The sequence below is a fragment of the Dipteris shenzhenensis genome, chromosome 12, assembly GCF_047967505.1.
Source record: "Dipteris shenzhenensis isolate YYH24624 ecotype China chromosome 12, Dip_SZ_1.0, whole genome shotgun sequence".
Lineage (NCBI taxonomy): Eukaryota > Viridiplantae > Streptophyta > Polypodiopsida > Gleicheniales > Dipteridaceae > Dipteris > Dipteris shenzhenensis.
Window position 1 is genome coordinate 10,096,972 of NC_141607.1, and position 27,627 is coordinate 10,124,598.

Here is a 27,627-nt window from a genome sequence, read left to right on the forward strand (position 1 = left end):
CCAGCTCCAGCCCGCTCCAATCTGTCCATACAGTCCGTACGACTGTACGGCATCCTGACGCACGTGGCCGTACAGTTCTTCTCATCGTCGGCCGTACATACCTGCTCACCGTACCGTTTCGCCATTCAGATCCGTACGACGACAGCCATTCAGATCCGTACAGTGTTGCCGTACAGATTCGTACCAGCGCCGTACACTTCGGAAGAGGTGTCCGTACATCGACCGCCGTACATCGCAACTGTATCCGTACCTGTCGTCGTACAGTGCCAGCCGTACAGTGCCATACAAACTGTACGGCATTTCCGTACTATTCACACTGTCTGTACTGAATCCGCTTCAGTACAACAGGTAGCTGCTTTGTTTCGAAAAGAACCAGCAGGTGTTTTTTTGACAGACAAATTGTGCAGACAGCCATTGTTTGGCCTACATTCTGGGAGCACATTTGGGGCTTTTGCAGTTTTTGCAGAGAATTGCAGAAATTTGGGGCTTTTAGTTGATTTGCCCCTTTCAGGTGCAATTTCTTGCAGAAATTTGGGGCTTTTGCAGTTTGGATGTAATTTGGCAGTTGAAAGATCATTTGGGAGTTTTGCAAGCAGTTTTGGACTCAGTATTTGGGGCTTTTAGCATTGTTACCCCTTTCTGGCTGCAATTTCTAGCCACAAATTGGGGCTTTTGTGTTGGGAGAGCATTTTTTGGAGTATTCAGTACATACTGCCTTTCTTGGAGTGTTTGGAACACTTTTGGCAGATTTTGGAGAGTGTTTGATGCTTGGACAGATTTCTGACAGCTCAAGTACACAAATCTAAGTTGCATATACAGCCTGTGCTTGGCTGTGTTTTTGGGAGTTGTGCATTTTATTCCCAGTAAGGGAATTCAGCTTAGTATCTGCTTCAATCTCTTTCTCAGATATGGCCCATCAAAATCAAAATGAGTTCCAGTTCGGTGGTCTTTCACAGGAAGACAAATTGGATGGTACCAACTACTCCCTCTAGAGTTTCATGGTACGTAATATTCTGATTTCTCGCAATTTATGGGATTATGTCAATGGGGATGAAATCCGACCAGCAGATATTGCACCTGCTACCCCTCCTCAGCAAGGAGGTGGAAGAGGTCGTGCACAGGGTGCAGCTACAGGACAAGTTGTTGGTGCAGCTACAGTCAATACTCCAGAACAGAAGAGATGGGATTCACGAGATGCCTTAGCCTTGTCATGCATCTCTCTTTCAGTGAAAAGATCAATCATTCCGCATATCCGGTCGTGTAAGACCTCCAGGGCAGCGTGGGATATTTTGGAAAGCATGTATGCAGCACGGAATGATGCCAGAGTATCTTTCTTAAAAAGAGAGTTGAGCAATACACATATGGAGGAGGGTGACTCCATGTCAGTCCACCTCACAAAGCTACAGGATCTCGGAGAGCAGTTGTTAAACATAGATGAAATTATTCCTGATTCAGAGATGATAACAACCACTCTGAATTCTCTTCCTGAGTCTTATCTCAGCTTTCACACTTCGCTGAATTTATCATTGAGGGGGGGTGCAAATCCTCTCTCTTTTCATGAGTTGATAGGACTTCTGCTTCAGGAAGAGCAGACCAGGAAAAATTTGGCTTCACGTGCAGGTGAACAAGCCATGCTCTCAAAATTTAAATCAAAAACAAAGGGACACGCAAAGACAACAGCAAATCAGCCTTCCAGTGGGTCAGGACAGCCTTCACAAAAGGCTAAAAGTGATGCAAGCAAGCCCAAAAAGAAGGGTTTTTGTCACTACTGCAAAAAGCCAAGTCATCACATAGCAAAATGCAGGAAAAGGATTGCAAAAGAAAAGAAAAACAGCTCAGGAATGGCTGTTTCAGATTCAGCCCCTTGTGCATCTGACAGTGGGGATGCTGCAGCCAACTTTGTTAGTCAAGATTATGCCTTTTTATCTTGCATTTCTGATTCTAGGTTGGCTGTTCCAGATGCTCGGGATAGTACAGCCTCTTGCAGTGATGATACATATGCATTTTTGACTTGCAGCTTTGACTCTTCTACAGATGCATCTGCTTTCAGTGTTAATGAAACACTGAACACATGGTATTTTGACAGCGGTGCATCCAAGCACATCACTTCGAGGAAGTGTCTTTTTACTTCCTTGCATCCACCTCCTGTTGGTAAGAAAGTCACTTGTGCCAACAACTCCTCATATTCAGTACGTGGCACAGGAGAAGTTGAGCTCACTGCAATTGATGGCTCAATTTTCAGACTTTCTGATGTCTTATATGTGCCTGGCATAACCAAAAATCTCCTTTCAGTGTCCACTCTTAACAGAGGGGGATTTCAGGTCATCTTTGAGGATGACAAATGTGCTGTCCGAGACAGGGAAGCTAACTATGCCTTAATGTTATCTGGTACTCTGCTGCGTGGGCTTTTTCAGCTTGATATTTTTGAGAAAAGAGCAGCTCATGCTTTGGCAATTTCTACCCCTACAGTTGCCATGCAAAATGCAGAATTATGGCATGCCAGATATGGCCACATGCATTACAACAGCTTAATGACACTTCAGAAATTTTCAATGGTTGATGCATTGCCACCTCTTGAGATACCTCCTCCACATGCCTGTGAAGGGTGCATTTTAGGTAAAATGCATAGATTTCCCTTCAAGAAGGATGGTTCAGTTAAAGCTGTTCGCAAATTGCAGCTTATACACAGTGATGTCTGTGGTCCCATGAGGACTCCGTCATTGGGTGGTCATCTCTACTTTGTCACATTTATTGATGACTACTCCAATTTTACTTGGGTTTATGGGCTGAAAAAGAAATCTGAAGTGTTCACAGTGTTTAAACATTTTTCAGCCATGGTTGAAAATGAAACCGGGCTCAAGATACAGACATTACGCACGGATAGAGGTGGGGAATACCTATCTGCAGAATTTGATGCTTTCCTCAAACAAAAGGGTATTGTGCATCAGCTCACAGTCAGGCTGACCCCTCAGCAAAATGGCAAAGCTGAGAGGAAAAATAGAACCCTCATGGAGATGGACAGATGTATGCTGAAAAGCAAACACATGCCTCATAAATTCTGGTTAGAGGGTTTGATGTGTGCCAATTACATTTTGAACAGGGCTCCCACTAAGGCTTTAAAAACAAAAACTCCTTTTGAGGTCTGGAATGACAGGAAGCCTTCAGTGGATCACTTCCGAGTCTTTGGATGCCTTGCCTATGCACATGTGCCAGTTGAATTTAGGCACAAATTGTCAGATAAAGCCATCAAATGCATATTTGTTGGATACAGTGCAGAAAGCAAGGGGTATCGTCTCTACAATCCTGCTACACGCAAAATCATTGTAAGTAGAGATGTGATATTTTCTGAAAATTCAGCTCACACTCAGGCTGATTTTCAAATGCCTTCATCTTCAGAAGATGTCTTTCAAGGGTTGCTACCCATTGCTTTGGGTTCCCCTGCTGATTTTTCTGATCCAAATCAGAATTTACAGCAACCTTCAAATGCTTCAGTTCCGCCACAGGATGTCTTGCCTCCTCCACAGGCAGTGGAACAAGTGGTGCAGCAAGAAATTGCAGACATACATGCAGCAAAAACAGTCCCAAACTGGCTGTTACACACTCTCCGGGAGAGTAAACTTGATGCTCCGTTACCTGGCAGGACTCGCAGTGCAGCAAGGCACATGGAAGGTGCTAATTCAGTGGAATCAGCATATGCAGGTACTCTCCTTGATGAGGAGGAGCCTGCCACATTTGAAGAAGCAAAAGGTAATGTGCATTGGATGAATGCCATGCACGATGAGTTGCAGTCCATTGCAAAAAATCAGACTTGGGATGTTGTGGACTTGCCACAGGGTAAACATGCTATTGGCACACGATGGGTGTTTAAAGTCAAACGGAAGCCAGATGGCTCCATTGACAGATATAAAGCCAGGCTGGTTGCTAAAGGCTATGCTCAGAAAAAGGGCATAGATTATGAGGAGACTTTTGCTCCTACATCCCGGATGACCACCATCCGATCAGTAATTGCAATGGCTGCACATTTTGAGTGGAATGTTCATCAGTTGGACATAAAAACAGCCTTCTTAAATGGGGACTTGCTGGAAGAGGTGTATGTCAAACCACCTCCGGGTTTTGAAATTACAGCAAATGCACTTCAAGTCTGCAAGCTTAATAAAGCTTTATATGGGCTGAAACAGGCCCCTCGTGCATGGTATGCCAAGATACATGCCTTTTTGACCAGCAAGGGGCTGCACAATAGTCCTACTGAGAGCACCCTCTACATCAAGATGGATGGGGGGGAAATCTTAGTCATCCTTCTTTATGTTGATGACTTACTGCTCACAGGGTCCAATGAGGAAAAAATTTCAGATTTCAAAGCTGATTTGCAGACCAACTTTGACATGTCAGATTTGGGGCTGCTTCACTTTTATTTGGGGATCCAGTTCTCTCATGAGAGACGTGGCACTGTTATGTCTCAGTCCAAGTATGTTCAGAAACTCTTGGACAGATTTAACATGCAAGAGTGTAAGCCCATCTCCACTCCTATGGAACCGGGGCTGAAACTCACAATGCATGATGCAGGAGAATCAGTTGATGCCACACTTTACAGTCAAGCTGTTGGATGCCTCATATATCTCTGCAATACCAGGCCTGATATTCAGTTTGCAGTATCTCAGGTGAGCAGGTACATGCACAGCCCCAAAACTATGCATTGGCAAGCAGTTAAGCGTATCTTCCGTTATTTGCAGGGCACCAAGTCTTTTGGCTTACTATTTCCCAGGGGGGGTGACTTGCAGATGCATGCCTACAGTGATTCAGATTGGGCTGGTGATTATGACACTAGGCAGTCCACTAGTGGCAATTGTTTCTTTTTGGGAAAATCTTGCATTTCATGGCTGAGCAAGAAACAATCTACAGTGGCTACCTCATCATGTGAAGCTGAGTACAGGGCAGCTTTCACAGCAACAGTTGAATGTGTCTGGCTGAGACGTTTATTTGCTGATCTTCATCTGTCTTTGGAGGGTCCTTCTCCAATTCTCACTAATAGTCAGAGTGCCATTGCAGTGGCAAAGAATCTAGTGTTTCATGCTCGCACGAAGCACATTGAGGTTCACTATCACTACGTCAGAGAGAAGTTGCATGCAGGAGAGATCAGTATGATCTTTGTGTCCACACATGACAACGTTGCAGATATTTTCACCAAAGCGCTACCACGTGAGAAGTTTGAGGCATTTCGCAATGCCCTGAACTTATATTCGTTTGGTGATTGATCAGCCTTGTACATGACATTGGCACTGCAGGGGGGTGTTAGAATTATAGATATAATTCAGCAGTGACCAATGTAATATAATAAGCTAGTTAGGGGCACTTTTCCCTCCTTTAGAGGTTTTTCCCCCTAACTGCAGTTAGTTCACTAACTATGGTTAGTGACTACTAAGGTTTTGTCACTAGGACAAAACCTTATCCTTCTCACTTTGTGTTATACTCTTTCATTCTATTCTATTGCAACTACGTCTTCAGCTTCCAAGCTTCCTACCCTCTCACTCCCTCTTGCTCTCACTCACTCCCTCTCCTTCAACTGGGACCTTGGCGTTCGACCTTTGGTCTGGCCAGAGGGGCTCTATGGCAGCACCCTCGACTCCCCCACCTGTGAAAGTTCTTCTGTCACCAGCGGATAAGCAACAGGCATAGCAGGCAGTGAATCTCTTACAGGACAGGGCTGTTATAGGCAAGATAGCGGGCCTCACTTCCTCGAGGAGGCAGATTCGGGATTGGATCCAGGCCAGCCTGCCACTAGACTGTGACCACATTCAGGAGGTCACTATGTACCAATACGGTGTTTTCCTCCTCCAGCTAGGCTCCCTGGATACCGCTGTGACTCTCGTGGAATGTAACCCTATCCTCTTGGGACCCCATTTGGTTTACCTCATCCCTTGGTATCATGGCTTCACGGTGGAGGACATGGACTCGACACACCATGTTCCTCGCTTCCCAATGACACTTTGCTTCCTGGGACTCCCGAGGGAATACAGCAGAAGTGGTGATAGATGATGGGGTTCCTCGACTTAGACTCGTGGTAGAGAGCCCAGATACCCTCCTTGGAGACTTTGGGAGGGGGGTACTCTTCATCAGCATCTGGAGGTTTCAAGCTTACCAAGCCAGTGTTTGAGGTGTAGGCAGATGGGGCACCTAGCTCGTGATTGCACACGAGGCCAGCACCAGACTCATCCCTCCCCCCAGAAGGAACAGGGACAGCATAGTGTCGTGAGAGGGGAGGGGACTCGAAGGCCACCCAGGCGGACGCAGCAGGAGTCTCAGAGACAGCAGCCAGAGTCGCAAACCCCTTGGGTAGAACCTTCAGAGGGTAGATGGACTAAGGTGGGGCGAGGAAGAGGAGCAAGTGGGACAAAAAGAATCAACAACATCTTGCCAACCGTAAGAGGCAAGCACAGACAGCTACACAGTCACAGGGAGATCCAATTGGAGGTCCACAAGTATCACATGATCCGGAGAGGGAGACAACGACCTCAGGGCATCCCTTAGGCCCTTCCGGAGGAGAGACTCCTCATCCATTGCACAACCCCCCACTACAGTCCAGAGCCGATGCCAAAGACTCCCACAGCCTCTAGGATACTCCACACAGCCTTCTTCTCCTCCTCCCATGGACCGATTGGAGGTGCACAAGTATCACGTGATCCGAAGAGGGAAACAGCAACCTCCGGGCATCCCTCAGGTCCTTCCGGAGGAGAGACTCCTCATCCACCGGCAGAACCCCCCACTGCAGCCAGAGCCGATGCCAGAGACTCCAACAGCACCAATGCCCACAGCCTCTAGCAGACTCCACAAAGCCTTCTTCTCCCCCTCCCGTGGACCCGCCAACCTCCTCTTCGGAGCCCCCTCCCGTGCATTCCCCTCCCACGCTGCCTCGGCCAGCTCCTTCCTCGGTGATTACCCTCACTATCTGCCCTTCCCCTCCAGCTCCCTCCCCTGCCTCTCCATTAGTTGCAGCCTCTTCCTCGAACACCTCGCCAGGGGCTGTAGCTGACCTCGCTTCCGCGAGCATGAGCAAGGCAAAGACTCCTCCGTTGACCTCTCCTCAGCAGTAGGTCAACGCCCCAGGCAGCCAGGACTCAGCTTCCTCTTCCCACAGTCCCGGGGAGTGGGGTCATGTCAATGAGTCCAAGGGCCTTTGCATGCGTGCTGGGAGGCCGTTATCGCGAGAGTTATGGCAATTGGGACCTTGGAACTATTTGGAGATTTCGGATTCTTACCACATGCCCTTGGAGTTCACCATTCTGGTCCTATAGCCCCGTAAAGGGGGCATCAATGCGGTAGGATCGTGCACCCACCCGGTTCGGATCATCCATTTTGCCTCCATAGGGGTGGAGAAGTGGACACCGGAGCTCTTTGACGCGATGATGGAGCATCAGATATACCAGATGATGGATGAGTGGATGGGACCTCAGGGTATGGACCTTTGGCTCACTCATGGAGGTTTTGCATACTTTCAGCTTGGCTTCTCTCCTGCGAAGCCAGGGTCAAGTAGTAGTGATCCGCCTACCAACGGAAACGGTTCTCTCATAGCCTCACTATTGGACCCTTCAGCAGTGCGCTGATTTCTTCGGCGTAGATGTCTCCTTCATGCACTACTGGGCACGCGGGGTAGGGATCGAGCCAGTGGCGACTCTGGTCTGTCGGCGCACGAACACAGCTTACTCTCCCTCCAAACCTCCGGCGAAGTCGCTGAAGTCAGGTTTCTTAGAGCAGGCTCCCACGCACAAGCGAGTCTTGTTCACTGCCGCCCCTTCCCCATGAGTTTGACCGTAGTGAGCTAGAATGTGCATGGCCTTCATGACCGTGCGCGCAGTCAGCCGTAATACCTAATTCTCTCTCAAGAACTGCGCCGGCTCTAGTAGGTGGAACAATTGACTTTATCTTGATTCAGGAGCAGATGTTTTTCACAACGGACATCACACATCATCACCATCTTTTCCCTAGGAGGGGCCCAGAGGTTTGGTCCCCAACAATGAACAGGAGCGGTGGGGTCCACATCTCAGCATCCCAGGCAGTAGCCCCAAACATTTTGCGCAGGGTGAGAGCTCATTCCAAGCAGCGTAGTGTGGATGGGCCTTCAAGTAGGAGAGACTCAAATTGGTGTCTTGAGCGTGTACGCACCCGCTTGAAAACAACACCACCCAGCTTTCTAGCGACAACTCATGGATTGCCTCCCATAGGTCGACTCACGGATTATTGGAGGGGACTTCAATAATCTTGAGTTCCTGGAGGATAAGCAGGGAGGAGCCTCTTTTGCAGAGATGCCAGCAGGGGAGGAAAGTACTTGGGAGCAGTTCATCTTTGTGATCCATGGCAAGGACCCCTAGCGAGAGCCTGAGTTTTCTAGGTCCCCGGGCAGCCTACGCTTCTCCTTTGGCCAGCGGAGACAGTATGGACTACTGGAGCGCCTGGATAGATTCTACATCGAGGATTGGGCTTTACTACATGGTGGCTCCACTAGCATTTTAGCAGGCACCACTGTGTTCGACCATTCTCCAACGGTACTGCACTTAGAGCAGCCCCGTCGCAGACTCACCCAAAAAGGGGTTCGTATTTTAGATGTTATCTTCCAAGAGGCGGATGTTCAACAGTTGATAGCAGATCTCTGGAGACAACCTGAGAGCAGACCCGAGGAGGGTTGGGCGGCTTGAGTGGCTGAGAGGATTCAGCACAACAGTCAGGAGAGTCAGGCCCTTAGATAGAGAGCGGCTCTTCAAGAGCGGAGGAGAGCCCTTCACAGAGACCTTGCATCTATCGTGCACGATCCGGGTTCCCAGTGGCTTAGGGATCGCCTAGAGTGTGCATGCTTGGAGCTACAGGATTTGGAGGTTCGCAAAGTAGATTTCTCATTCCATTCTTCCCGGGCCAGCTTCAACGCCTTCAAGACCCACAAGGACACATGTGCACGGACCCGCACGAGATCCTTAAGTTGACTACAGCCAACTTTTTCAGTCAGGAGGTATCGCCTACCACCATTCTGGCCAAAGAGGCAGTTTAGGAGCAAGTCCCCTTAGTAGTTTCGCACGGCCTTACCAAATAGTTAGAGGCTCCTTTCACGGACGAGGAGTTGTGGGAGGCTCTTCAGGCCCTACCAACCCAGAAGTTTCCTGGCGAGGAGGGCCTAACCCGGACCTTTTTTCGGTGCTTCTGGGAGCATATATCCAGCCCTTTAAGACTAGCCTTCCATGAGATCTTCGACTCAGGATCACTCCCACACTCCTTGAGCAGAGGCTGGATATGCCTGCTTCCGAAGGGGGGCGACAGGTCAGACATTTGGCAATGGAGGCCGATTACCCTGCTCATCGATATTATGGCCCTTATAGGATCATCTGCAAGATTGGGAATGTAGCGTATCAATTGGAGCTACCAAGTACCTCCAAGATCCACAATGTGTTCATGCGTCTTTGCTGAAACCACATGTAGGCCAGCATGTGCACATTCTTCTAGAGTTGCCACCCCCTATCTTTTACCGGGCCGATCGGCATCACTTTGCTGTCTCAGCGTCCTTGTGTCACATCCGGACCACGTAATTTTGAGGGCAAAATTCTATGGGAAGGGATGGCTGTAATGAAGAGGGAAAAAGGGGCTACATTAGAGTACTCTAAAGGGAGTTACAAGGAAATGTGGAGGGACTATAGAAGCTCACAACCACCACTCATGTAGACTTTTTGAGGTGACATCTAATCCTATCCTACACTCCCTCCTTCCTCCTCCTTCTCGCTCTCTCTCTCTCTCTCTCTCTCTCTCTCTCCACCAATCTCCTTCCTTCTTCCCCCTCCTCTCTCTCCCTTCCACGCATTCTACCCCATCTCCTTCCTTCTTCCCCCCTCCTCTCTCTCCCTTCCACGCATTCTACCCCTTTTCTCTAATCTGCCCCTTCCCCTTTTTTAAAATAAAGGCATTCTTACTTGTGCAAGGCGAGAGACCCTATAGAATTGGGAAGCTATTTAGCATATCAAAGATGTTAAAGTTAGTGTGACGCATTCATATGATATTCAACATAGCATACTCAAGTGATGGTTGTTTATCATAGATATATCGATTACCAAAGATAAAGAATATTGAGTCATGCTAAAATCCAAGAAACTACAATAGCTTCCAATAGCTGTACAAATTAATTTGCAAAACCCTTGAGGATAAATTCCTCCATAAAAGAATTCGAATCTTTGTACAAAAAATCTTTAAAATGTGGAATGTCTAGGACAAACAAGTTATCTATGAATCTCCTAACCTAACTAAGTTTATGAAGAACGGTTGGACATGTCTCATAAGAGATCAATCCCTGCACAAACTTAAATTCATGAGATAGAAGTTTGCTACATTAGTGCCCATCCAAATGCAATCCTTTGTTGGAAATTGGAATAAAGAGTCATAGAGTTATGAACAAACACTCAAGACCAAATTTTAACTCAAAAAGGACATCTTCACCCATTCTTTCTCAAATCAAGGTCTTGCTTTTTAGAATTTCATCCAACAAGAGACAAAATGCAAGGCTGATTCCAAAATCTTAAAAGTTTGCATCTATCTTTTTCATATTTATAATTATGAAACAAGCTTTTCTCTGATCTTCCAATAGTAGCAAATCAAATGTTTCAAGCAAGATTGGAGTACACTTCTCTTCTACGCTCCAAGAGAAGTCCAAAAACTTTATGACTAGTATAACTCCACCGAATCATTCAAAATCCTACTTAAATCTACTGAAATCGCAAAAGGTTTCTCCAAATTTCATGGATTGTTGAAGCAATTACTCGACCACGTTGAGACAAAAGTTGGAGAAGTCTTACAAGCCACTGCAACAATGAATCTAGGACAAAGATAAGGAAGACTTGGGTTGCAAAATGAACCCAAAAGACTTACAAAAGTTTTGATGTTTCAAAATCAAATCCTTTTGAAGTATAGAACAACTAGGGTTCACCTTTTTGCTGCACAGTTACCTCTCCTAGCAAAGATTGCAAACATAACTTCTTACAAGTCAAGACAAAATTATATGAGCATTTGTCTACAGAAGCAATCACAAACTTTTGCTGGAATTTTAGCAAGGATATCTCATCATTTGCAGAGAGAGAGCGCCCACTATCAAAGGTGCAAACCAAGGGAACTTCTCGAGGGTATGTCATTCTATCTTTAGGTAATAGAGGTTGTAAGTGGTAGGAGAACCTATTTCTTTCTAAAATGAATTAGAAAAGGCATGGAAAGCTTGCAATAGACATATTAGGGGTAAACTCCCCTTGAATAAATACATAGCCAATTGTCAAGAGGCTTTCTTTAAGCTTCAAAATATCACAAAGAAAAAACGATTCGAGTCTTCATAAGAGGATTAAAAGACAACTACAAGTACAAGTCAATGCAGCTCCGGCACCATTTACACATATGACTTCCTTAAACGATTCAATGCAACTTGGGCACCATTTAAACATATGACTATTAAGTATATAAATGTGACCTTACTCTTGATAACTCTTATGTTGTGAAAGAACTTTTGTCTGACTTTTATTAGGTATTTTCTCATGAATTGTGTGATATTAAACAATTCAATGCAGCTTGGGCACCATTTACGCAGATGACTACTAAGTATATAGATGTGACCTTACTCTTGATATTTCTTGTCTTAATATTGAAAAGACTTTAGTTGTGAAAGAACTTTTTTCTAGCTTTGATTAGGTATTTTCTTATGAATTGTGATAGAGTTTAATCCCAAGTAGAGATGTAGATCATATGATAGATTTGTTTCCATGCACATGCCTTATATTTAAACCTCCCGAGTCCGTACCTCTTTGAAAAGTGGAAAGTTTGAGAATGTGACATTGTGGAAAGCTTGCGCATAGCTCGGTCTTTTAGGAGAAGAAGAGGGTGAAATTTTTAGTATAGACCACCCAACCTCTGATTTGTAGTCCCCCCACCGGCAAGTCGATCATGCACTCTCATTGGGGTTCCAACTCTACTAGGAAGAAACCCTTACCCGCAATCCAAAACTTTTGAGAACCCCATAGCCAACCTCAATAAAGCTACTCAAGCTTTTAATTCACCTGCTATTCTCTTTTGCATCCCACGTTAACGATCTCAACCTTTGAACAAAGGAGCTCATCCAGCTCTGCTACTACGTTCTCATCCCTCGTCCTAATGAGTGTCTCCCCAAGTGTGGCTCACCTATTGACTCCATGTGTCTCTCGTGCTTGGCATATTAAAGATAAATCATCCTCCATAAGATGAGATTTATGTTTAGATAATAAAATAAGATAAACTTAACTTTCACATGCGTTCAAATGAGTTGTCAAGGGGACAAAAAGAACAATTATACATGGAGTGTGTATGTGAGAGATTAAGGTTTAAGGACATGGCACAAACAAGTGTTGCTTATATGGCAAGTATCTCTATGAAAGCTAATGTAGAAGTTATCTAATGTGTAACATTTACGAGGATCCTATAACAGCCTTTCATAATTCCATGGATATTCATAAATCTTTCTTCAGATTTATTATTTATTATTATTGTGCACATGCCATTAATCATTTGCGTGAGTTCTAGTTACAAGACTTCAAGCATGTGCATGCCATCTTCTTCAGCAAATCCAATTGACTAATCATTGGATATTTAAAGACATCTCAATTATATAGTCATTGCCATAATGGTGGGACCTTTTGTGAGAAAAGCCATAACTAACACTTTGTATAGTGCTCCACTAATCACCATAGATGATGGGATGCTTGGAAGCAAGCGGATTCAATGGATTTCACTCACTGAAATTACAAGTCTTTCGCCTATTTACAGAATTTTCATCCTATTACACAATCACCCTCGACTTGATCAGGGTGCTTGATCAGGGTGCAACATGCTATATAGACTCAGTAACTTCGCGTATCCCCAAGGTTTATGCATCCACCAGCTAGTCCTAACTACTTAAGTCAGTTAGGGCTGAGCTTTGGAGTGTTGAGTAGCGATACTTGATTAACGACGACGCAGAGAGAGATCACATAGCCTAACCTATAGTGATTCCCAAACCACCTATCCTTTTGAGAGTTTTCTGCAATTGGATAGAACCCTCTACTGAATGGTTAAAAATTTAGCCTAATTCTAGTATTTTTGCTCAAGTTATAGGCTTTGAAAGCCTAGGTTTTCTGTCTTTTAATCAATTGTGCACATGGATAGAGAGATCATGACACTAGTTTTTTAAAAGTAGTTTGCGTACATACATACATACATACATACATACATATACACACACACACACACACACCCCTTTGTAAGACTAGAATATATCCAATTGTAAAAATTCAGATTTTTGTTCTAAAGTCCCAATTTTTTACACTTAAAATAAAAGAGAAAAATGAAAAAAGAGGAAAAAGGAGCTAGCAAAATTTAAAAACAAAAGGTAGACATACTTAGCAAGCAAAGCAAAGCTTATGTCGTCATCAGTACCCAAGCATAAGCAGCTATACTGGGTTTCTAAAGACCCTTGGGCAAACCCAGTGCTTACTAAAATACAACCCAAAAAATAACAAATTGTACTTCACTTATCTTGAGACACTTGATGAATGAATGAAAGCCTTCATTATGTCTTCATTTGAGTATCACTTCTTCACTCCCTAGCCTATCTCTCTCTCTCCCTCACATCATGTTTCTAACATGGTATCACAGCCACTTTCCATAGCTGCCACATCACCCTAGCCCTAACCCTAAATCTGCTCAGATGTCTCCTTCTTCACGTGTCATCATGGGACTTATCCCATATGCACTAGGTGCTAGTGTGTGAGTGAGTAGCCTATATAAGGCTTGTATTTCACTTATCTTGAGACACTTGATGAATGAATGAAAGCCTTCATTATGTCTTCATTTGAGTATCACTTCTTCACTCCCTAGCCTATCTCTCTCTCTCTCCCTCACACCATGTTTCTAACAAAATATAACAGATAAAAGATTAAAGATAAAATAAAATAAAAAGGAAAGAGAACAAGAAACAAAGAAGAAAGGAAGAAGGTCACTAAGCAAAAATAAACGTACAAATTAAGAAAGAAAAGAAAAGGAAAAATAGGAATAAAACCTCTCTCTCTCTCTCTCTCTCTCTCTCTCTCTCTCTCTCTCTCACACACACACACACACAATTAGGTCTCAATTAGCTTGATATAGTTAACTAGACTAGGTCTCAATTAGCTTGATTAGCATATCATTAACTTTGTTTAGCTAACTAATATTTAGTTAATTATTTTAGCTTTTTTCTTTCCCCTAGCTCAGGACTTTCTTAGTTTAGTTCTTCTCTTCACGAGTCTTCTTACGCAATTGCAACTGCTGACTGAGTTGCAACTGAGCCAAGAGTTGGCTGTAAACTATGCAGACTGATTCCGCCCTCCAAAAGTGGGGCAGGTTTTTCCCTATACAGCATGTAGGGGCTGGGCTGGCCTTGTTTAGCATGCTGGACGAAAAGAGGCTTAGTCCTAGCCATGTGCCAAGGAGCCCTACACACATATCAATGAGAGTGGTGATATGATAGGACGTGGGAGTGGCATGTGTCAGATGCTAGACAATCTTGTCATGTGCCTTATGGCTTTCCAATCCACGTGTCATTCTTACCATGTCATCATCCTGTGCCACGTGTCACTCATGTCATGCGGTTGTCCCATGTCGGAAGGATTGGTATACCTCTCTACAGCCGGTAGGGAATGACATCCTGGTAGCAGTCGGCAATGATGCAAAATGTCCAGCAAAAGGAAAAGGTACGATTGCTCTCAAGTCAGCATGGATCGGGACCTCAAAGTTCAATTCCATAAGAATGGCGCACAGATTTTGGATCTTCAAGGGAAGGTCGTTGGTAAAGGTACACGGCGCAACAACATCTACGAACTCTCAGCTTTCAGTGCTCGAGCCGATGTGAAGAACACTAAGCTGTGGCATGAGAGGTTTGCTCATCTAAACCTTAGTTCTATCAGAAATTACAGATTTGCCCGATGTATGTGAAGTTGCATGATGGGCAAGCAGCATAGGCAGCCCTTTCCTATCCCATGCCACATGTCAATCATGCCGCGTGACTAATGTCTCACTCATGCAACGTGTCACGTATGCCATGTATCAAATGCCACATATCATTTACTGGTTTCTACGATTTTATGGCCTTCTTTGAGGTCTCATATCATTGAAACTATACCTGTCAATTTGTTAGAAACATGGCGTGAGTGAGAGAGAGAGAGAGAGAGAGAGAGAGAGAGAGAGAGAGGCTAGGGAGTGAAGAAGTAGTACACAAATGTAGAATCCATGAAGGCTTTCATTCATTCATCAAGTATGACGTGACAAGTGAAGTACAAGCCTTATATAGGCTACACACTCACACACTTGCACCAAGTGCATATGCGATAAGTCCCATAGTGACACGTGGCACTCACACATGACTCGCACACAAACTAGTTCTAGATCTCCTAGTACTAACACAGCTATGATATCTCCAACACCCCCCTTCAAAGCAAAGAGTGTGAGACCCAACACGCAAAGAGCAGACCGATCCCCCCTCCACCGCAATACTGCAAAGAGCAAGTCCAACTATCCAACACCTCCCATACAATAGTGACTTCTCAATCAGCTTGCGACCGGCAAGGGCAAACCATCACTCGTCACCCCCCCTTACTCTGAACTGTCAATACCATCAAACCAAATTAAAACAAAACGTTCATTTTTCAGGGACAACCCAGGGAAGAGTACCACCAAATACATTCAATTTAGAGGGACAACTCAAGGCTAAGAACCTTTATTTGACTCAACATAAAAACACACATAGAGCTAAGCATCATCTACCACCTCAAAGAGGGATAGATCATGCAATATAGCAGATGGAGCTTGCTCCTCAGGTCCAGTAGATGTGACGTAAATATTCTCAAGCTTGTCCAGTGTCGCCTTGGCTGAAGTAGTGGGGTCAAGATGATGAAGGAGATTGTTAGCCAGCCTCACACCAATAAGCGCCATTGCTTGGTCATTCTGCTCATCCCTAGCTGAGAGTGGTGCTGATGTGCCTTCACCACGAGGACGAGGCTCCATAGTATTAATGAAGTAGCAAAGCCAGCAAGCTGAAATGGATAACCAGCAAATGAAGAGGCTGGTCTAGAGCTCTGAAATGGATCGGCAGCTTGAGAAATGCTTGCATAAATGTGTCCAGCTGCTGGTGGATGACCTCGGAGGTTCCATAATGCAAACCCTAATGGAAAACCAGCAAGTAAATGCCCCGAAAGGCAGAAATGAGCCAAGAAAAGAGCAATTGTGAGTGTGAGGACTGCTCTAGGTGCTGTAGCAAGTCCGGAATCCTCAAGAAGGTAGCTGGAGCATAGTCACATGAAAACGTGTTTCGTCCTGTCGAAACAGGACGAAACGTTTCGTCCGAAACGTTTCGAAACAATACGAAACGCGTGTTTCGCCCAAATCTCAAAATGGCGATTTTGCCCGTTTTTTTGTTTCTGCCCTTCGCGAATCGATTGCGATCCTCCCGCCTGATTTTGTTGCTAGTCCGCAGCCCGCTTCTGCTCCCTATGCTACCTACGGTGAGCGCTCACGTGAGCTTGTGGCTCGTGACGCTGCTCCGTTCGGCGTTGACCTGCAGGCTACTGCTCCGTTGACCTGCAGCCCAGCACTGCCGCTGCTCCTTTGACTTGCAGGCTGCTTGCAAGGCTCAAGCTAGCTGCTGCTAGCTACCACTAACACAAGGCCTGCAATCGACTCCCACGCTTTGACGCCATCAACGATCTACAGGCTGCAATCGAGATTCGACTCCCACCGGTGACCGTCCACGCCTAGGGCCTGCAGCCTGCTGCCATCGACAGTCCTGCCCACCATCCCCTTTGTTGCTGTTGTTTTTTGGTTCTGCTCAAGGAGCAGCACCTGGATCAAGGAGCAACAGCCCAATTTGCCCCAATTCTCTGTTTCTTCCCAAATTTCAAGGCCTTCTCCATCATGCCTCCTCGCAAGTCTCCCACTCAGCGTGATGTTTGGCAAGATTCAGTTCTCATTAGCAAATATGGTACTTCTGGCACAAAATGTGTGGTTTGCAAGTATTGTGGGGAAACAATTCGAGGAGCATCAAACCGGGTGAAGGCACATTACATTTGGGAGAGAGCTCAAGGAACACATGGCTGCACTCATGTTCCAGAAGGTATTTTTTTGGCCCATGGTGGATTGCCATCAAAGTTTGAAGAGGTCCGGTCATTGCTCCTTCTACCTTTGCCTTCGGAGATAATTGATGGGAAGGTGCAAGAAGCCAAGGAAAGTGAAGCGCTGAAAAGAGGGGCCTCTACTTCAACAAGAACCTCAGTTCAAGTGTCTTCTCAAAGTAATACTGGGGCTTCTTCCCAAGTTCATATCACCCCGGAGTCTTCTAACATTGGTGAGTCTTTACCCAATGTCAATGCAGATGAAGCTCCCTCGAATGTTGTGGCTTCTCCACATTCATCAAGCTTTGTTAGTGTTGCTGTGGGTCATAAGAGGATCCCAACATCCTCCCATATTCATCTCAAGGCTGCAACAACAAGAAAGAGGGGAAGAGACCTGCCAAGGCGCCAAATCACCCTTGATGCTAGCTTTGCTCCAAAGTTGAAGCAAGAGGCTCAAATAGCTGAGCATCGTTTCTTCTATCAATGCAACCTTGCTTTCAACATAGCTCGATGTCCAGCATACCAAAAGTTCCATCGTGCACTTGTGGCAGCAGCCGCAGCAGGAGCTACAGGTCTACAACCAGCAAATTGTGAGTCCTTGAGAACTACACACTTGACAAACCAAGTGAGGCAGATTCAAGAGGAGCTTGTGGGTTTGAGAGCTTGTTGGGAGCGATATGGTTGTAGCATCGTGTCAGATGGATGGAGTGACACTGTAAGTTATAAGTACAACCCTTCACTCTTGACTCTTGAGTCTTTGGTAAGATTTGTGGTGGCTGATTTTAGTATTAACAACAAATGTATGATTTACTTATGGATCTTAATTTTTTTGACTTGGCAATGTGGCCAGCCGCGGCGCCACATGATAAATATCTTGGTCTCATCTTGTGCTGGCACTACATTACTTCGTGTAGTTGATGCCTCCACCCCTGGCTTGAGTATCACTGGGGAATGGATTTATGGACACATTAAAAATGCCATTGAGGAGGTTGGGCCACAAAATGTGGTCCAAATTATTACTGACAATGGCTCCAATTGTGCCAAGATGGGAGAATTGGTTGAGAGAGATTATAAAAGCATTGTTTGGACTCCATGTGCTTCTCACTCGATGGACTTGATGATGAAGGACATTGCCAAGTTGGATTGGGTGCAATCTACTCTTAATAAAGCAAGCCAAATCATCAAGTTCATAACAAGAAAGAGCATTGCATTAGCTCTTTTCAGAGCAGTATGCAAGTATGATCTTGTGAAGCCATCTAAGACAAGATTTGGCTATCTCTTTCTTGTTCTTCAAAGGTAAGTCAACTTCCTTTTTTAGCTAGCCAATTGAGAGTTAATTTCAATTTTTAATTCTTAATACTTATGTATTCAAATTTTGATTCTTAACTTGTCCTAAACTTGTAGGATGACACAAACGAAAGATGCGCTTAGGCGTCTCGTTTGTAGTGAAGAGTGGGAAGCTTGGAGAGGAAGCCGCAAAGCAGAGGCATGTACAATCACTTCATACATCTTGGACAGTATGTTTTGGGAAGAAGCTGCAGCCATAAAGGCTGCCATTGCACCTTTGTACTTCATTTTAAGATTATTTGACCATGAGGGAAGTACAATGAGTCATCTTTATCACTACATGCAAAAGCTTAAAGAGAGTATGCTCAATTGTAGATCTCTCTCAAGTCATAGGTATGCAAACTCTTTAGTGATTCTATCATGACTCATGAGCTACTACATAGAATTTAGAGAATGTTTATTTATACATAGTATTGAAATTTAATATATTGCAATTTACAGGGTGGATGATCTTCGTGCCATATGGACAAAAAGATGGAACTGGTTTCATAAACCAATCCATATTGTTTCCTACATGGTGCATCCATTGTACAAGCAGGAAAGTCATTGGTCCGATATTGTTCTTATGAATGGATGGACATCCTATGTGGATACAGTTATCCCCTCTGAAGAGCAAGGAATGTGAGTACTAACTTCTAAGTATCTTGATTCTTAATTCTAGACTCTAGTATATTGTACGATCAATTAGCTTTTACTTGCAACCTCTTTTGACTCTGGCATGCATGCCTTTAAAGTCTACTTCATGAATCATTATCCTAATTCCTATCTAACACTAAAGCAATGTCCATGACTCAACTTATACGATTGAAAGAGAGTCTGTCCTCTATGTTCATGACCATAGCCAATTCAGGCGAGATGTGGCTATGAGTCTAGAGCAAAGGAAATTTGATGTATCATGGTGGGAGATAAATGGGCGACTTACTCCCACTTTGCAAAGATTAGCTCTTCGAGTTTTATCACAGGATTGTACTAGTGGATCAGCTGAGCGCATATGGAGCATATGTGCGGACATCCATACTAAGAAAAGAAATAGGTAATCCAACTTATAAGTTATGAATGGTTGGATGCATTTCTTGAGTCTTGAGTCTTCTCCAATTTTACGAATCATGACTACTTAGAATCTAGATTCTAGATGCATTTTCAATCTTGTTTTAGTTCAAAATATTTACGTTTTATGTGATGTAATCATGTATCATGTTACAGATTGAGCACATCACAGCTTGATAGGTTGGTCTATGTAAATGCCAACCTTCGTCTCTTGGAGCGGTTCAAAGACAAAGAAAGTACCAGTGGGGCTGAAGGGGCTGAAGTGTTACATTGGAAGGTGAAAGAGGTTGATCCTGAAGTTCTAAGAAAGCTTGAGCAAGGCTTGGCTCGAGGGGAGAATATTAATATATCATTCATCCAAAGGCGCAGCGATGAGGATATAGCATATGATTTCCTTTGAGAGGATGAGGCACGCTTTCGACGTGTCACACGTTCGCAATCAAGGGTTATTGCACAAGCATCTACTAGTGCACCACCCTTGATTGCAAGCATTGGCACTTCATCTTCACCACGCTGTTATAGACGCCGACGAGATCGTGGTCGTACCCTTGCTACTAGTGGTCATAGTAGTGATTCCTTTGAGAAGATGGTAGCAAGGGTAGAGGAGGAAGAGAGTTCCGATGGCACAGAATCCACAGATGAAGATGCAGATAGTGATAGTTGAACTTGGTAGAGAGAGTAGTGAGCACTGAGTAGTTTCAAATTATGATTTGTTATCACTCATGCTACTCATTTTTGGAACTTTGAAGTTTGAGCTTACAACTCGTCACTTTGGGAACTTATTATTTCATATGTCTATTTTGGGAACTTATATTTACTTGACATTTTGGAAAGTAATGACTCATATATCTAGATTCAAATTTCAATGAATCAATGATGTTCATATCTCTAGAGTCTAGATGCTAGAATCCAATGTCCAATGTCAATATGCTTTTAAGTTTTGACTCCATAAATATTAATTGGTCTAAATTTGAAACTTGAGAAAGGAGACTTGAATTCTGAATGTGTTTGTGTTTTGGATTACCTAGAGGCTAGACACTGGGTGTCTTGACTAAGGACTTGTCACTTGACACTTGTATTTCTCTTTGTTCACTCTAAACTTGAATATAACATGTCTTATCTGCCCCTATCCTTGTATTTATCAAGTATCATTTCGAAACCTATCCGTTTCGTCCGATGATTCGAAACGAAACGAAACAAAACCTGTCGAAACCTCGAAACAACGAAACGGACGAAACGTTTCTTGTGACTATGAGCTGGAGGGGTGCCAAATGCAATAATACATCTCGAAATTTGTGAAGCACTTCAGCAAACCAGCTCCAAGCTATACCAAGATGTTCTAGTAGACGTATAGGTGGACCAAAATGCACCATTAGGTCACCAGGCCAAGAATCGGCTATTCTACATGAGTTAGAGGCTAGGAGCAACCCTGAAAACAGCTCTATTGAAGGCGGTTCTGTAGCAGCAACACTAGAACAACTCGAAAATGCAAGCAGCAGCGCTCCAAAACAGATTGAAAATGCCTCCAAAAGTGACCTGAAACCAGCCTTTACTAAGTAAAGGGTGGCAAGATCCACTTTAACCACAGCATACACAATAAATAATCAAATTATAAATCACCACAGAATAAATCACAGGGAGCTAGAGCGCTCCTATTCAGAAACAAAGACACCGATTGGCCCCAAACACTAGCGCCCCTTGCAGTATTTCTTTAATATTCATATAAAGCCAAGATGTTGATTACAAGGTCTCCTGAAAGCTGCACGACAGGCAAACCACTGCCCACAAACTTCCAATATCCTACACACCGTGCAATTCCTGCTCAACCTTATATGGTGAATATGCATCCAATCACTAGGCAATCACGCACTTTTCCTTCCGACAAAGCGTGCAACAAAACCCAAAGGCATAGACTATCTCTTTGTCCACTGCACATGCACAACCAAGTGCGCAACCAGCCAAGCACGGCTAAATAGTTGCAGAAAAGCCAATGACAGCCAAAACTCTGGCACAACCAGCTAGGAAACCCTTTCAAAACAAGTCGCCCCTATCTGTAGTCACCCTGACCACTACCCAACAACACAAATCAGTCTTCCTCCACCTGGAAACAATCCCAAACGCAATAACCAGCCAACAACCAGTCCGAAAACGGCAAAAGCAGGCAAAGAACAGCCTTCCTCTACCCAGAATCCATACGAATCAGGTCATTTGAACTAGAAAACCCGGAATCCAACGAAGGATAGATGATTCGACCCTGGCGCAATCCAAAGGCAGCTCCAAAACAAGTCATCCCACTGGAAAAGGTCCCAAAAACAGCAGCAACTAACAGGAATCAGCCAAAAATTTCATCCCACTTTTTGCAGCTTGGGAAGCAGCAAGATGAATCGCCTCTCCTTCTGGAACCCATAAATCAATGAAAACTGTAGAAAAAAATCGCCACACTTCTGGGGCCCAAAAACAGCAAAAACCAGCCTGTGGAGAAATAGCAATTTTTCATGCTCAGCTTTTGGCAGCAATAAAACGATCCAAACAGATCACCCACCAACTTGGAGATCACTAGCAACAGCAAAAGTCATAATCTAGCCTAAAAACAAGTCGCTCAGCTCCACGCAGGCTCCATGGAAATTGCAATGGATTTTCTCTCTCTTCCTAGCCTGCTTTTGGCCTCCTACATGCCAAACAGGTGTCATGTGTTGTTTTTGGAGTCCCGTGCCAAAGATAGCAAATTTTAATTGCACCACTCTTTTGCCCCTCTGTTGCACACATTGGTCCTAGGAATTGATTGCCTAGTAATTGGCCTACACATTCACAATTTCCAAGCGCCCACTAGGAATTTTAATTCCCCAAGTCCCGCACACGTGACTAGAATTTTGTGCCCCAGAGGCACAAGGAAGTCACACACAAACTACGGGAGTCGCAAATCAAAATTTCCATAAATTCATGTCCTCGTGACATTTCCACACATGCAGGTGTCTCTTGGAAGGCATGCCAACCACCAGGCAAAGAGAAAAAAATGCACCGACCTCAGCTCCAAGAGGCTATCAAGAGCCTAGATGCTGCTCCAAGAGACCCGAATAGAGGCTGCTATGAAGGTAAGCTGTGGGAAGGTTAGGTGGGAAGAAAGGAGCGCAAAAAGGCTGCAAAGAGAGGCAAAATGAGGCGGCTAGCTGTGGAGGCAGTGCGCAATGGAAACAGAGGCTAGGTGAGGTAGAACTGAGGCGGCTATGCAGAAATCCTATTCGGGTAGGAACAATTGTTGAAAGGAGGCGGCAGCTAGAGAGGAATTAGGATTAGGGAGATGATGATATGGCAAGGCAGCTATGGCACGGTTAACCTACTCTGATACCATGTTAGAAACATGGTGTGAGTGAGAGAGAGAGAGAGAGGCTAGGGAGTGAAGAAGTGATACACAAATGTAGAATCCATGAAGGCTTTCATTCATTCATCAAGTATGACATGACAAGTGAAGTACAAGTCTTATATACGCTTACACACTCACACACTTGCACCAAGTGCATATGGGATAAGTCCCATAGTGGCACGTGGCACCCACACATGACTCACACATAAACTAGTACTAGATCTCCTAGTACTACACACCAATACATCACATCAACACACTCTTTGGCTATGACATCTCCAATACAATTCTTATGGGCCCCAACTATTCTTGGACTTACAATTTAATGGGTCAAGGCCTTTATGGTGCATTCTACTTTTAGGTAAAACTAGGAAATATGTTTCGTATCTATCTCTACAGTCTAAGCACTACTAAAAAATGTCCCAATTTAACAGTTTTTAAGAAAACTTTTCTTTAGGACTTATTTAACCCGAAAAGTGGTTTGGTTTAATTGTCTCCTATGTTATCTACATATCATTGATGAGATGATAAACACGTTCAGTTTTTGTCCAAAGGAGTGACTTTCCCTCTTGCTTGAAATTTGAAGTTGTTCCCTCATATTAAACAATCTAAAAATGTTTTTTCATTTCCTTCTTTGTAATATGATCTAGAGTCATTTAAATCAAATACTACTTGAAAATCTTGAACGATCCTTCTCTTTCTTATAAGCAACAAATACAGAAATATTTGATTAAACTCCCTTCTTTCTTTTCTAGTAAATTCACCTTTACTCCAAAAAATAGGAGTTCTCTTCTGTTATTCTCAAGTTAAGATAGCATGAGCTTGGTTTAATTGATTGTATCATTTAGGATCAGAGCATAGGGCCCTTGTTTCAGGCACAAAACTGCGGTGGATTTGTGGTTTGTTCAAATCGTCGCTGCATCTATATTAGCGGAAGTTGTGATAATATTATCATAGATATTGAAGCATTAAATTCTAAGCAATGGGAGAGTTAAGCTTGGCGCAGTGCAGGGTTTGTTGGACCTGCTTGATAGCACAAGCTTATTGCACAACAGATTAATGATGGATTGTTGTAGGGCGATTGTGTGGAGAGACAATGTACTCAAATTATATGGATAAGGATTTTGTAGCTACAAAGGACTTTGGGGAAATTGAAAGAGCAAAGCTCAAGATAGTTATCGGGTGTTGGATAATGTTGTTTGACGTCCAAAGATAGTTGGTTGGACAGCCTACGTTCAATGCGGACGTTGACAGGGGAAACGCACATTACATCTAGCAAACCATCCATCCAATCCATCGAGATACCTGTGCTTAATGGCGATATTGTTTAGTCCTCTATATCTATATACAAATGAAAAGTATCCTCTTTTTCTTTGTCAATATCACAAGGTGAGAAACTGGACTGAATTTGCCTCATCTTAAGATATTCTTCTAGTTGCCTTCGCACCTCTGCTTCTTCAGCAAAGTGTAACCTATAGGGAGGCCTATTAATAGGTTCTGCTTCCGGAATAAGTTCAATCTTGTATTAAACATTCCGCACTGGCTGTAATTCATAAGGCGACTCACCTCTAAAACAATCAGAGAAATCCTCTGCGATTTCATCAACCAAGCCATAATTTTCAGCAAGATCAATCTTAAGAGTGGCTATCATTAGATCCAGATTAGAGCCAAGGATGTGCATAAAACTACTTTTAGGAGTAGGTTTGGACATTACGAGTTTTTGATAATGCCGTTTGGGCTTACCAATGCTCCGACTAAGTTCGTCATGCTTGTGAATGGCTTACTATGCCCATATATTGGGAAGTTCATGGTACACTTCATTGACGATATTCTTATTTACAGCAAAAATATTGCTGAGCATTGTGCACACTTAAGGAAAGTGCTCACTAATTTGAGGAATCCAATCTATTTGTTAATAGAAAGAAAACCATCTTATGCATGATTAGACTTGAGTATCTAAGGTTCATTATTACTCCTGAGGGAGTTGAAATGGATCCGTGCAATATTAGTGTGGCCAATTCCTCACAATGTGACTACTTAAGATCATTCTTAGGATTGTCCAGTTTTATCAATGTATATTCTAAGATAGTGTCACCTTTGATTGAGCTGACCTCAGATAAAGTACCTTTTGTGTGCAGACGAAATCAACAAGAGAGTTGTTAACACTATAAAGAAAGCAAAGACCTAGGTCTAGTGTTAAAAATTGTTGATACCCAAAACCTTTTTCCTATACACCGATGCACGTGGCATTGTAGTTGGAGCAGTTCTCCTCCATGAGGAAAAGCCAGTAGCCTTTGAAAACAAGAAGCTTTCTACTTCTCCACGTAATTGACCAACTCACGAACAGGAGTTGTATTCTTTAATTCATGCTTTGAAAGCATGGAGACATTACTTACATGGTTCAAAGTTTTACGTGGATGTGGCTCACATTTCTCTAAAGTATTTCTATAAAAAATGGGACTTGGCCAGCTGCCAAGCTAAGTGGGCAGAGCTCATGCAAGAGTTTGATATGAAGATTTAGTACCGAATAGACACGCATTATGCATAATATGAGTTTCATTGTATCAAAGAGCGCTCTAATGACTGAGATAAGGAAAACTCAGTGTAAACAACCTGACTTGAGTGGCCGCTAAGCTAGATGGGCAGAGCACATGCAGGAGTTTAAGATGAAGATTCGGTCACTAAGCATCATATGAGTTTCATTGTATTAGAGAGCGCTCTAATGACCGAGATAAGGAAAACTCATAAATTAGACGAGTATGTCCAGAGTCCTTAGTCTAAGTGAAGGCACATGAGCATAGGCCAAGCATCCAAAAGTCCTCATGTGAGAAATGTGAGGCTTACGACCTGTCCAAGCCTCATAAGGTGTGATAGTCTGCAATGCCTTTATGGGACATCTGTTCAAAATGTAATTAGCACACATGATGGCATCCAACCACAACTTGTTAGGCAAATGTTTGCCTTTCAGCATGCACCTAGCCATCTCCATCACTAACCTATTATTCTGCTCAGCCACAGGATTCTGTTGAGAAGTATAAGACACCGTGCATCGATGATGTATGCCACGTAAAGCCCAAAAAACAAAAAACTCTTTTGACAAGTATTCACCCCCTCTGTCTATATTAAGGTGAGCAATGTGCACGCCACTCTCATTCTCAGCCAAGGCAATAAAATGCTTGAAGCATGAAGAAACTTCAGATTTGGATTTTAAGGCGAAAATCCAAGTGTACCTGGTGAAGTCATCAATAAAAGTGACAAAATAATAGAATCCCCAAGAGCTGCAACCCTCACGGGTCCACAAACATCACTATTTACCAGATAGAGCTTGCGTGAGGCACCAACTCTCCCATCCTTGGGAAACGCAGCACGGTGCATCTTACCAAGCAAGCATGGTTCACAAACTTGCTTTGAAGGCATATGCATTTTGGGAAGATCAACAACCATACCATCCTTATATAACTTCACCAAAGCTCCAAAGTTGAGGTGTCCAAACCTCTCATGCCACAAATGTGTATCTGCCATGCAAGAATCAAGAGCAAAGGCATGTGCATTTGCAAGTGCAGCATCATCCAAACACCTGTCATATGCATCAAGTTTGTAAAGACCTCCAGTCAATGTGCCAGTCAGACCATGGTAAAGGCATGTGTAGCATCATACACTGCACACCTAACACCATCAAAAAGAACCTGAAAGCCACATGTAGCTATGGCTGAAATAGAAATGAGGTTCTTGCGAATGCCACGAACATAAAGCACATTCTCTAGAGTAACAATACCACCAAAGGCAGAAGTAAAAGCAACTTGCCCAATACCTTTCACGGTATATGATGCATTATTGGCACATGTGACACTGCCCCCCTGAGATGTATGCTCTAATGAGCTGAATAACTTCCTGCAGGAAGTGATGTGCTTGCTAGCACCACTATCAAAGAACTAGGCATCATGAACATCTGAAACTGCCATGCAAGCATCATTAACATCAGGATTATACTGACATGTAACCAAGAAAGCCCAATGCTGGTCTTGTGCAAAATTAGCTGACTCATGTCGATCTTCTGCACTAGAAGAACCAGATACTGCAAGACCTGACTCTTTCTTCTTCTTTTCAGATGCAATCCACTTCTAGCATTTAGAAATATTATGCCCAGGTTTCCTGCAATAGTTACATCTTTTCTTCTTTTTATGATCCCCTGAAGAAGAGGCACCATGTGAATGATCAGCATGTGAATGAGGGGGTTTACCAGTTGAAACCTTGCCTTTGCCTTTGTTTTTGTGCTAGGCAACAAAGGCTTGATCACTAGCCATAGAAGCATTGCGATTCGCACGACTTTGCTCCTCCTGAAGAAGAAGAGCAACCAGCTCGTCAAATGAGAAATGGTTGGCATTGCCACCTACAACCAACCTCAATGTAGTAGCAAAGCCTTGATAAGAATTAGGCCATCCATCAAGGGTATTAGAAACAAAAGATGAGAATCGGGCATAATCTCATCAACGTACATGTACTAACTGTACCAATAGTCCTAACTGACTATAACTAGGCCTACACGGCACATACCAAGGAATAAGTGGCACCTATGGATAGCCCATAGAATGGCCTACAAAAATGGAAGCTCAAAAATGGAGGTGAGAAGGAGAAAAATGAGATGATCTAATGAATTGCTTCAAAACTAAGAGTGGAGGCTCAAGAGAGAGCCAACATAACAAAACCCTAGGGCTA

At 43.8% G+C, this 27,627-nt stretch overlaps 2 protein-coding genes across 4 annotated transcripts in view; one reads left to right on the forward strand and one right to left on the reverse strand.

Annotated features, from left to right (window-relative positions):
• The window catches only part of LOC147895793 (uncharacterized), an 88,736-nt gene that overhangs the window by 14,081 nt on the left and 47,028 nt on the right, over positions 1-27,627 (reverse strand). The gene's annotated exons all lie outside the window — the stretch shown is intronic.
• LOC147895794 (uncharacterized) lies at positions 18,562-19,950 on the forward strand. Its single transcript, XM_087382779.1, has 3 exons — positions 18,562-18,836; positions 19,306-19,536; positions 19,707-19,950. The coding sequence occupies exons 1-3, from the start codon at positions 18,562-18,564 to the stop codon at positions 19,948-19,950; spliced, it is 750 nt and encodes a 249-aa protein (XP_087238905.1).

What these genes read in the sequence shown, in the direction of transcription:
- LOC147895794 (XM_087382779.1), top strand. Translation starts at nt 18,562, where the DNA reads ATGACACAAACGAAAGATGCGCTTAGGCGTCTCGTTTGTAGTGAAGAG. An exon ending in AGATCTCTCTCAAGTCATAG is followed by an intron (nt 18,837 to 19,305) that starts GTATGCAAACTC and finishes CTCAACTTATAC; the next exon opens with GATTGAAAGAGAGTCTGTCC. An exon ending in CATACTAAGAAAAGAAATAG is followed by an intron (nt 19,537 to 19,706) that starts GTAATCCAACTT and finishes ATCATGTTACAG; the next exon opens with ATTGAGCACATCACAGCTTG.